At 40.7% G+C, this 12,546-nt stretch overlaps 1 protein-coding gene across 1 annotated transcript; it reads left to right on the top strand.

The window, feature by feature from the left end:
* The first annotated feature begins 3,270 nt into the window (after positions 1-3,270).
* Positions 3,271-11,996, top strand: LOC131815011 (apolipoprotein R-like). The gene is made up of 4 exons (XM_059146579.1): positions 3,271-3,412; positions 7,364-7,534; positions 10,589-10,764; positions 11,535-11,996. Exons 1-4 carry the CDS (start codon positions 3,310-3,312, stop codon positions 11,721-11,723), a joined length of 639 nt encoding a protein of 212 aa, XP_059002562.1. The 5' UTR covers positions 3,271-3,309; the 3' UTR covers positions 11,724-11,996.
* The last annotated feature ends 550 nt before the right edge of the window (positions 11,997-12,546 follow it).

The following is a 12,546-nucleotide window of genomic DNA, read 5'->3' as shown; positions in this document are numbered from 1 at the left end:
AGCATGTCCTTAGCCAGTTCATACTGAGGTTTGATTTCAGCTCTTGGCCTGGAGGTGAGATGGGGCAGATCTTGAGGAAAGCAGTTATGACCTTAGAAGATACCCAGTGTATCTGATTCCTCTGCTGGTCTTCAAGCAGCAGGGGCACTATCTTATAACAAGGGAAACTGGGCCAATTCTATAAGCTCTTTGGGTTTAGGTAAATCTGGAGTTTGAAGTTCTGTAGTGCATCTACCTGCATATCCTAACGCCAAGTCTAAGGGTGTCCCTCCCTCCATTAGGGTCCTAACTTTAAGTAGAGACTTGCCAAGGCTAAGAATTTATTTTTTTCTGAAGTTTTACTATTGTTTTATGATTAAATCCTGACCCTGGTCCTTAGCACAGTCTCCAAGCTAGCTAACATAAGAGTTTCTTTAAATACTAATGGGGGCAGAGAGGGGCTCCTGGACTTCACAGTTGGATTTGAATTGTGATGGAGTGCCTTGAACTTTTACTTTCAGCTAAGAGGTTGCTGAGCTTGCATCAATAGTCCTCAGCCACCCAATTTCACAGTCCTATTTCCACGCAACGCTCAAATGTTAGAGGTATTTCACTGGCCAATGTGTTTTTCTCCATCTATGCTTCATGGCAGCTTACCAGGTGAAAATGTTCATAGTTGCAATGCTACAATAAGCCAGGGCTACTGATACTTCACCCCTCTCCAGTGAGGGAGTCTTGATTGTCAGTTGGCTAGTGGGTGATCCAATTCTAGAATCCCGTTCTTAGAGCTTGCTTCCTAGATCCACTTGTGGTATAAACTGTCTTCAGTCAATGTCTCTAGAAGGGATTCAGACGCATATGAACTTTTGATAGTGTGATTTTGGGGGTGGGGCGGGGAAGGAACTATAAGGGAATGAAACAACAAGACGGAAAAGAACTGAGCAAAAACTGACTGTCAGGTTAAGTGTAACCTTCATCGGATCCACAGTGGGCTCTAGGGCATCAACTGTATCACAGAGTTGTCCAGATTTGAATCAAGGAATCAGGGCTTTGGTATCCCAAGCTCAGCCAGGCATTGGTTGCTCCTGAGGGAGCAGGGTATAACTTTCTATATCAGGAGTCAGGCGGCTCCTATCATCACAGTACATGCTTTGGAGGTCATGGGTCTAAGCCATTAGTTGCAGCTCCATCAGCATCTGGAAGTTGGGTGTACCATTGGGTAAAAGCCAAGAATGTTGATATACTCCCATATGGCTGAATCAGTGTCCTGACAGGAAATCATTACTGGCCCCCCAAAATACAAATTATTTTGGTTTAAAGAAAAAGCTTGGATTTTAATTATCAGTCTTGGGTCAACATCTGGCTTAGCCACTAATTATCTGCAGAGTTTGGGGGACAATTTGCTTAATTTATCTGAACCTGTTTCCTCATCTATGCAACAAGGTAGGCAAGAGCCATGTCACAGGAGTTTTTCAGAACTCATTATAATAATTTATGTAAAGTTCTGTTACAGACCTTAAAGATTAAAGGCAGGTTAACAAAACATATGATTAATGATTTAAATTACATGAATCTCTTTATTGTAGTTCCTCTTTTTATTTTTATTTTTTATTTATTTTTTTCAAAGATTTTATTTATTTGACAGAGATCACAAGTAGGCAGAGAGGCAGGCAGGACGGGGTGGGGGGAAGCAGGCTCCCTGCTGAGCAGAAAGCCAGATGCAGGGCTCGATCCCAGGACCCTGAGATCATGACCAGAGCTGAAGGCAGAGGCTTACCCCACTGAGCCATCCAGGTGTCCCTGTAGTTCCTCTTTTTAAAGGAAGCAACTATTCAGTGAATTTACTTGCTTTCTTTTGTTGAATTTTAATTGTGCTTACCTTAATATTCCAAAGAATTTTGTTCAGCTATATTTGGTAACTCTTATTTCTGAGAGAGAAGCATTTTGGCTATTATTGGTATGTAGCAATCATTCCAGTTCAGCTGAGTAGTGAAGATCACTTGAGGACAATTTTCAGAATTTGCTCATTTGCTTAGACAACCATCTTTGTCTCTTCAAGGAACAGATATTCCCAGTTGGTGGGCAAGATATAGAATTCAGGTTGATAGTTTCATCCATCCCACTTAACTCTTTAAGTTGAAGTTCCCAAAGTTTAAGTTCCTAAATTTAAGAAGTAATCTGGATGAATAACCAGGCAATCCCAGATGGTTATGGGACACTTAGTCTAGAGGTTACCAGTCTAAGATGAATAACAAATGTGCCTTCCATCCAGCTGTGTTTACTGCTTAGAAGCAAAATGCTAGGTTCTCCAGGATCCAGAATCATTCAGCTATTCTGAGAGTCATAATAAATCTTCCTTTCTCCTTAATTAATCATCTTCAACCACTTAACTTTCAATGCGTCCTTTTTCTGTATTGCAAACTCAGGCTAGAATAGCTTCTACACTAAAATAGTCAGTTTTACGGAGTGAATCATTTGATGTTTTTTTGTTTGTTTGTTTGTTTGTTTGTTTTTAAATTTTTTATTTTTTATAAACATATATTTTTATCCCCAGGGGTACAGGTCTGTGAATCACCAGGTTTACACACTTCACAGCACTCACCAAATCACATACCCTCCATTAAAAACCCCAGGAATTAGGGAAAAGACGTTTCCCCTGAGGTAGTATAATAATTGTAATTGTAATTATAATTGTAATTGTGTGGACTGCATTCTTGAGATTTTCCACACCTAGAGACTCATACTACTCTGTTCTGCCTAGCCTATGTGCTACCTAGAAAGAAATTTAATTTTCAAGCTTAAAAAAAAATCCATTCTTCTATGGGCAAGTTACACCTACTTCTCATCACAGAAACCACTTCTCAAACAGGCACCCTTTGGCAGACATTCTATTTTCTCTCATGCTATGGGTTCAAATTCCTGCAGAACCCACCACACACACTGAGCGTCATGGGCTGCACTCCCCTGTGCTTTTTTGCTCTTGTTTACTCAGAGGAATCATGGATATATCCAGAAAGGAACTCACCACGTGCCCCATCTGAACAGCAAGGGAGTTTTAGGATAACAACAATAACTACACACAGAATCCCAGAGGGCTCTCCTAACAACCTCCAGACTCTTCTCTCCAAGAATGGGGCCTTATCAGCTGACCCTTGTTAGAGCTGTGCTCAGCACCTGGTCTTCTTGTCACTCCCCCTGTCCCTCCCCTTTAGTGACACACAACTGAGACTTTGCCAAGGCTGGTTACCCTGGCTTAGGCACCATTTCAATTGTTACTGAGAATTCTTTTCTTCAGATTAGTTCAAGGGTCTGAGAACACTGAGCCCCAGTATGGCACCTCTGAGACCCATGGCCTCCAAGTTGCAGAGCAGTTTCCCAGCACTGTATGTCTTTGGAGTCTTGACCCTACTGCTGTGCCCTTCTGGCTTGTGTGGTGAGTACAGTAGTTATAGGGAAAGGAGGGTAGTTTCTCTAAGATATGCAGGACAAATACCCAATTAAGAATTAACTGAATATAACCAAATAGTGGTAATTCATAATCTTTTTGAGAGAGTATAGTGAACTATGTATTAATAAAAATGAAGAATTTTAGAATAAAAAGGAAATAGTTTTAATTCAGGTAGAAGCTATTATTATATATAGAATAAAAATGTGTTGATATGCAAAATTCCTCATGAGGCGGCTTTAGCAAAAAATAATCATGAATTTTCAAATTAGTTTCTTATATTTCAATGCTCCAAGATGCATAGAACAAATTTACTTTCCAAATAGGTTAATTATACCATCCATAACCTTAGTTATTTATTGATTAGGAATAATTTCCATCTGAAAAGCAAAACTATTTTCTGTTGTCAGATGGAGCTAGAGAGGATAATACTAAGTCAAGTAAGTCAGTCAGAGAGAGACAAGTGTCATATGATTTCACTCATATGTGGAATTTAAGAAGCAAAACAATGAAAGAAAGAAAAAAAGAGACAAACCAAGAAAGATTCTTCACTATAGAGAACAAACTGATGGTTACAGGAGGGTAGGTGGGCAGCGAGACGGGTGAAGTAGGTGATGGGGATTAAGGAGTGGCCTTCTGGTGATGAGACCAGGTTTTGTGTGGACATATTGAATCACTGTGTTGTACACCGGAAACTACTATTGCAATGTATGTTAACTATACTGGGATTAAAACCTAATGAGAAATAAAAATTCTAAAATACATTTTCTGTTATCAAATACTGAGTAAATTCTCTGAGGTAAAATTATAGAGTACTTTATGAATTGTAAACCATTATATAAATGTAAGACATTGTTATTGAAACAGAGGGAAATTTTTGTCAGAATGAGAAACAAAAGTATCTGAGAGAAGTTACCAGAACCACCTGAAGGCCTGCCGCTGTGGAAATTTATTTGTTGTTCTGTTATTTAAATGGAAATGTCCTTTGACCAAAGTTATATTGTGTTCTTTTCTTAGCTGACATTATTTTTTTATCTGAGAGAATTAATTTTCATACCTAAAAATATTTATTAACATATTCTCTGAAACAGCTATCATGGCATAAAAGTTGAGGATTTGAGATAGTTTAGAGGGAAAAACCCCAACCCTAAAATAATAACTGACTGCTCCTAGGTGAGCTGGCCTGTTGATTTAAAAACGTGGAAGCCATGCTTTCTTCAACACTGAGAGTGGTCAGGGGAAAGCATGGGTTAATTAAGGAAGCAATGTTTAGAAAAAGATTTTTCTCATCAGATGCATGAATGTTAATTTATTATTGAGTGGCAGGATAAAGGACTTCATGCTCAGGAGACTTTTCTCAACTTCATCTCTGAGTTCCCCTCTCACACAATCTGGGGTGATAGAGGAAGACCTAATCAAATTTGTCATGTCTTTCAATTATTTCTTTATGATCCTATTTCCCTTCTCCTTTTTCCTTCTCTTCCTTCATCGCTTCCCATTGTCCATGGCCCCAACCCTCTGAAATGATACTTAATGTCTGTGTGCTCTGATCTGAAGGTCCTTTCCCTCACCATAAGGGCTTCTGATGCCAGACTTTTCTCATGGCCCCAGTATTGCTCGGCCTCACCTATCTTACCAACCACTCAACTTCCACCCATCCTTTGAGATCTGTTTTCATCTTACTCCTGGAGACCTTCCCTCCATCCTTCCAACACCTTCTCCTATAGAACTAATTTCCTGACCTAATCTGGCACTAGAGTGGACTGATACAGAGTTGTAGTACAACTATGTATGTGGCTGATGTGGGAAACCAAGGCAGAAGAAAAATCATTAAGTTTCCTTACTATCTACAGCCCACTGACAAGTCCTTAAGATAGGCAGAGTGAGACTTCTCTAGGGACTCAGCTGCCTTGATGTTGACACTTTGCCATGGGGAAAAGGTAATCCTAGACTGACACCCCCCCCACGCCCCGATCCTGTAAGCCTACTTTAACATATAAAAATTCTTTTGGACACTTCCTTAATCTCCAAACCTCCCAAGATACATGTTGGCACTCATCCCCTAAGCATATGGGCCACTGATATACATATGAAGAGTCTCATAACTAAGGTTTTATTAGACAGTAATAAATGACATTTCCCAACAATAGCCACCCCCCTCAAGGTCCTGGAAACCCTGCTTCCATATTCCTTAGAGTCTTATATTATTCCTAACCCCTTCCAACTTGGAAGTATAAAATTAGTCACTCCTCATGACCCCAATGCAGCTCTTTCTGCCCATTGGTTCTGTCCCCATGCTTTCATAAAACCACTTTTTTGCACCAAATACACCACAAAAACTCTTCCTTGGCCATTGACTTCAAACCCTAACGTCTCTCCTACACTAGGGCTACATCTTATCTTTTTAAGTACCTTGCAATTATGCCTCCTTGATATTGCCTGAGAAGCATAGTATAGAACTCTGCATGTGTGTTTGGTCATAAAAATTAAGAGCTTTTTTTTTTTTTTTTTTTTTTTTTTTATATTTCTGTGGAGGGGCCTAATCTGCAGTTTAAGAAATGCTATATGGAAGCTGTTGACTCATGCACAGGTGAATTCTTTTTCCTTGATACTAAAGCAGAACTTATTTTGGGATTATTGTTCTTATGCCTTCTGGATCCTTCAGAGTTAAAGCTTTGGGAGAAGCAGAGATAAGGGAAATAGTGCTTGACCTGAGCTGATTCTTTGCATCAAGAGTGTTTCAAGCTTGCTTTCTCTCTTGTGTTTTGTTGTTGTTGGTTGTTGCTGTTTTTTGATGGGTCCTTCCTCATCACTGAGAAACTAATTGCAATTCCCTGGTCTGCTAGATCCTAGGATCCATCTCTGATTCTGGATGATCTCTTTCTCTTTCCTATCTCCTAAAGACCTAGGGACTCCTAGGGATTTATTTTCACTGAAGCTTTCTTCCAGCCTCAGGAGGTCCTTTTGCACAGGTCTGAAGAGAAACCACCAGGCCTGTCTTTTTCATGCATCCCGTTTCCAACTCACTGGAAGTACTCACTCATCCTTTGTTCCATATAATGTCAGAAGTACGGGCCAATCTCAAAGCAGCAGAACTATGTCCTTCACCCTCAGCAACAGAGCCACTAGACAGCCCCTGTTTGCATTTTGGATTTCCCAGGCAGGAGCTCGATATTAGGCCACTGTGTCTAATATCCCTGCAAAGTGAAAAGGGATATATTGGCCTTTCTCAGTGAGCTCCTTAGAGCCCCTCTGTCAGTCTGAAGGAGAAATGCATCCACATATTTGCCTCACCTGGGACTAATTTGAATTTAAAAGTTAGATTCCTAACCTTTTAGTGCCTTTGATTTGGGCGAAAGAGATAGGAGTTTTCTAAGGGATTCTGAGTTGCCTACTTCATCAATTCTGGGATGTTACTTGACTGTGCAAGAATACTGTTCTTCAAACAAAACTTCCATTGTATGGCCTTCAGATATCTATTGATGCCTCTATAAAGTAAGCATCCAATGATCACTACAGACTGCAGAAAATAGCAGGATTCCAGAAAGTACCAGTTGATTTTGATACACACGTGAGCTTAATCCCTGAGGTTGATTCATGTTACTGACACCTCCTAGCTGTGACCTTATGTGCAACATCTGACCCCTCTAAGGTTGTTTCCTTTTCTTTAGCATGGGAGTGATAATCGTACTGCCTCGAAGAGTTATTGTGAGGATTAATTGATTTAACATATCTAAAACGATTAACAAACACAGTGCCTAGCAAGTAGCTAAGTTCTCAGTAAACCATTCCTATTGATTTTGTTAAGGAATTGAAATATACCTCTGCAGTGTAATTTAATTACTTCATTCAACAAAATAAGAAGAGTCCCTCACTCTGAATTGTTAATTAAATTAGACCCTAGCTCATTGTCCCCACCCTTCTCTTTTACCATTCAAGATTGCAGAATATTTCCGAGCATTGCCCATGGATCCCATAAAGACGTGAGTTCATTTTTCTCCTATACTACTGTCGTGAAATATGAATGTGATGAAGGATATGTTCTGGTTGGAGAGTCTAAAATCACCTGCAGGAACTCCCACTGGTCACTTCCAGCCCCTCAATGTAAAGGTAATTTCAACCTCACTGATGACCTTGATTGGAAATGTAGAGCCTCTGTGATGGCTCTGACTCTAGTCTCTTTCCAGCCAGGAGAAACACTTAAAAAAATTTTGTTGTACTATTTATTCATTTCGTGTAGTTAACGCATGCATATGGTATACTATTTTCAAAGTTTGAACCATTACCTAGCTTCTCAGTCTTGAAAGTAACCGTTGTTACCAGCGTGTATGTTTTCAGAGGTAATCTAGAGGACCACTTTTTGCTTTTTTTTTTTAATAAAAGTTTTAATTCAAATGTAACATACTGCAAAACAGTGTACAAATCTTAAGGGTGAAGGTCAACAATTATCACAATGTGAACCTCCCCTTGAAGCATCTCATGTCTTCCCACAGTTACTCCCGACTCTCCTCCCCAAAGAAGGTCATTCTACCAACACCATGTGTAGGAGCGCTGAAAATACTGGCTCCATCTTTGGCCCTCCATCTTGTTCATGTACGCTTGATGACCTCTTTTGTGGTTATGTGCTCCAGACCCACAGGAGAGTAACATACATACCTCAGAAACGCCCACCAAGGCAGGTCGGTGTAGGGGAAGGTTCGCTTTGGCCTCGCATGAATCTGAGATAAAATAGTCCTCCCTCTTTCTGAGGTAGAGATGGCACCACAAGATCTAAATAAAGGTCAGCTGTCAATTAGGTGCACGTGAGCCCCTAGATATCCCTGCAGTGTCCTGAAATACAGTGTCCCCTCGCTCTAAAAAATCTGTGGACTGAAATCCAGACTTTTTGGAGAAGAGCTGTACAGGGCCTGGGTCCTTGTCGGCCTGACTCTCCCCCTTCCCCCCATCAGTAAGTTACTCTGAAGAAAACTCTGTAAACTGCATGGTGTGGCCCTGCTTTTGTTTTTTGGTCTCAAAATGCCTTTTCAGTTTTGGGGGGGGTACCTTATTGTCCTTATTGTACCTTCCAACACCATGGATAAGTTTTGCCAACTTTTTAACTTTGTATCAAGGAAGTCATGCTTGCTCTTTGTGCCTGGCTTCTTTCTTCTTCTATGTCCTTGCACATTTTGATAGTTCCTTCATTTTCATGGTTTTATAATATTCTTCTGGATAAATAGACCACATTTTATGTATTTCATAAGAGTTCACGTTTTTCGTGATTCAGGCTATTATGAATAATGCTCTTATGAACACTTGTGTGTAGGTCTCTTGCTAATCATGTGCGAGCATTTGTGTTAGGAATAAGCTCAGGAGTAGAACTGTACTGCAGACTGTACACATCGTCATCTTTCGTAGATGATGCCAAATTTTGTTCAAAAGTGGTCATAACAGGGGCGCCTGAGTGGCTCAGTGGGTTAAAGCCTCTGCCTTTGGCTCATGTCATGATCCTAGAGTCCTGGGATCGAACCCCGCATCGGGCTCTCTGCTCAGCAGGGAGCCTGCTTCCTCCTCTCTCTCTGCCTGCCTCTCTGCCTACTTGTGATCTCTGAGTGTAAATAAATAAATAAAATCTTAAAAAAAAAGTGGTCATAACAACAAATTTTGTTTTTACAAGTAGAATATGAGTGTTCTAGTTTTATTTATTTTTTAAGATTTTACTTATTTATTTCACAGAGAGAGATCACAAGTCAGGCAGAGAGAGAGGGGGAAGCAGGATCCCCACTGAGCTGAGAGCCCAATGTGGGGCTCAGTTCCAGGACCCTGAGATCATGACCTGAGCTGAAGGCAGAGGCTTTAATCCACTGAACCATCCAGGCAACCCAAGTGTTCTAGTTTTGACAAACATAAGTTCTAAATTCCAATTTATTTCAAATTACTAATATTGTCCTTGATGTTGGAAACTGTTTTGTCTTGTTTCAGAAATATTTGCCTACTGCAAGGCAGTATTCTATGCAACAACAAACATGTTCTCCTATGTTTCTTATAGAGCTTTATTGTTTTACCTTTTACAATGATATCGCCAACCCACTTGAAATTCCTTTGTATGTATGGTAGAAAGTAGGGGTCAATGTTTGGTTTTCCCCAGTGGACAATCAACTAATTGTGTACCACTTACTAAATGGGCTGTAGTTCCCACTGCTTCCTTTGGCACAATTGGAGTGCCCATGTATGTATGGTTCTGTTTCTACACAAAGATAGCAATCTTCGAGACTGTCAGCGAGGGTTTAGCAACATTTTAGTAAGCACCTGCTTCATTTTAAATGACTGCAGTTATGGATAAATTCCAAATCTCCTTGAGGTGTCTGACATCTCCATTAGAGCCACATGCATACCATTCATCTTCTCATGATGAAGTCGCCCTAATAAAAGATTTCTGGTTGACCACCAAGATTAGGTGTGCCTTTTTATAATCATAGTTGCTATCAACTCAAGAGGTTAATTTCCCACCATTAACTCCACTTAACACAGGAAGATGTTAAGGGTATGTGAATAAAAATTATATACTTAGGATCATAGAAAGAGTGAGGTTTTGAAATATAGCAGTTTTAAAAACTTGGATTCTAGGACTACAATCCTTAGGTTAATATTATAATCATGTCACCTAAAAGTTATGCATCCTAAGACAAGTCACATAAACCATCTGTACCTCATATTTCTCTCTAGCCAAATGGAGATAATTATAGCGTTTTATGGAGTGCTGGGGTGGCTCAGTTGTTTAAGCATTCAACTCTTAGTTTCAGCTAGGTCATGATCTCAGGGTCATGATATCAAGCCTTGTCTCAGGGTCCATGATCAGTGCAGAGTCTGCTTGAAATTCTCTCTCCCTCCCCCCTGACCTTTCCCCTGCTTGTGCTCTTTCTCTAAAATAAATAAATAGATAGATAAATAAATAAATAAAATCTCTGGAAAAATAATAGTGTTTTCTCTTGAGAATAGTATGAAAAATAACATTACTGTTATTAATGTTATCGTTATGATCATACAATCAATGGAGGTAGAGAACAGCTCTCAGCATGCAGATATAATCTATTATCAGTGTTTCTCATCCCCTCAGGATTCTTCACTTTTGTAAGATTTTATTCTGAGAATCACAGCATGATCAAAACTGCGTTTCCATTACAGCTCTGTGTCAGAAACCAGAGATCAAAAATGGAGATCTGTCTGTGGATAAGGACCAGTATGTTGAGCCTGAGAGTGTTACTGTCCAATGTGATGATGGTTATGGTGTGATTGGCTCTCAAAAAATCACCTGCTCAGAGAACGGCATCTGGTTCCCAGCGGTGCCCAAGTGTAAGTGGGTAAGTGCCACACATTTCATGATGTCCCGTCATGTTCTAAAAATTGTAGCTGGTATCAGAGCCCTGTCAATGAACATTGATGAAATCAGACTTGTATCAGGACCCATGCACGAGTTGTTTAAATCACGTTGGAAATTGGCCTCAAAGCACTTGGTGAGCTCTTTTATTATTTTGTTAAGATTTTATTTATTTATTTGACAGAGAGATCACAAACAGGCAGAGAGGCAGGCAGAGAGAGGAGGAAGCAGGCTCCCTGTTGAGCAGAGGGCCCGATACGGAGCTCGATCCCAGGACCCCGAGATCATGACCTGAGCTGAAGGCAGAGGCTTTAACCCACTGAGCCACCCAAGCTCCCCACACTTAGTGAGCTCTTTAAAGCGAGTTCTAATTCACTCATTTTATACTAAGATGAACCAAGCCTCTAGAGAGGAGGGCTCCCTAGATCTAGGTGACCTGGCCCCTGGCCCTGTGTTTTCTACCATATGCACTATGCTTTTGCACAGCCGTCAGAACTGTTCCTTCGCATAAGAACCCCCTGGGTGTCTTCTGCAGCCTTCCTCCTTCCCTGTTTCCATGTGATCCGCTGCACATGAGGAGTGCTGGTGTTGCACTGGGCACGCTGCTGACACAGAGTATCTTTGGGTTTCCTCCACCAGTCCTGAGGATGGGCAGGATCCTCTAATTTTCCTGTCATGGCTGAGGCATCCTGAAGACACCCTATACTTTCACAGCTGGAGAGGTCTCTACCTCTATCCTTTTATGTCTTGTAGGAATTCCAGATGGGCTGTGAGCAAGTGTTAGCTGGCAGTAAATTCTTCCAGTGTCTCCCTTACCCAGACGATGTGAAAAAGGCCCTGGAGATCTATAAGTTGTCTCTGGAGATTGGACAACTGAGCAAGAGTGAAGAGAACACCATTTCGAAACCAGCACATCTACCCTCCCCACCTCCGCAAAAATAGAGAATTCGGTACATTTCTCTCATTAACAACTCTACTAATCCTTTCTTGAGTACTGTTTATTGGAAAAAAAAAATACCCGTGTTAGGAGAATCTGTTGATACCCTTAGTGCCACCGATACTGTGGAGCTGTTGATTTGTACCTTTGCTCTGCCTGTGCTTCTGCTGCCCTGGCCTTGGTGCGATGACAGAAATAAACAATGACAAAAATCCAGTGTCTTAGGAAGCCTGCTTCCCTTCCTCTCTCTCTGCCTGCCTCTCTGCCTACTTGTGATCTCTGCCTGTCAAATAAATAAATGAAATCTTTAAAAACAAAAATCCAGTGTCTTTGTCTTCACTTTGATGCCTGTATAATGAAAAACTAGGGCCTTATACCAGTCACGTCCTAATGTTTCTTTAATTAACTTCTTTTTCTATTTTACTGTATCACAAGGTGAATGTAGTTCTCGCAAATGTATACTTGTGCCTTGTTTAAGGTGTCTTTACCCCACATCTTCACGTCCTACCTGTCTTTCACTGCCATGGCCAAATATCACATCTTCCTCCAAGTCTCTTGCTTGCTTGCTTTTTTTTTTTCTTTTTAAAATGTTTTATTTATTTATTTGACAGAAAGAAAGAGACAGTGAGAGAAAGAACACAAGCAGGAGGAGTAGGAGAGGGAGAAGCAGGCCTCCCACCGAGCAGAGAGCCTGATGTGGGGCTTGATCCCAGGACCCTGGAATCAAGACCTGAGCCAGAGGCAGACGCTTAACTGACTGAGCCACCTAGGCACCCCTCCTGCTTTCTTTCTCTATTTGATCACCAGTATTTCTCTGGAACAACTTCT

Source organism: Mustela lutreola, chromosome 14 (genome assembly GCF_030435805.1).
Source record: "Mustela lutreola isolate mMusLut2 chromosome 14, mMusLut2.pri, whole genome shotgun sequence".
Lineage (NCBI taxonomy): Eukaryota > Metazoa > Chordata > Mammalia > Carnivora > Mustelidae > Mustela > Mustela lutreola.
The sequence above is the reverse complement of the archived record's forward strand: the minus strand, read 5'-3'. Positions and strand labels throughout refer to the sequence as shown.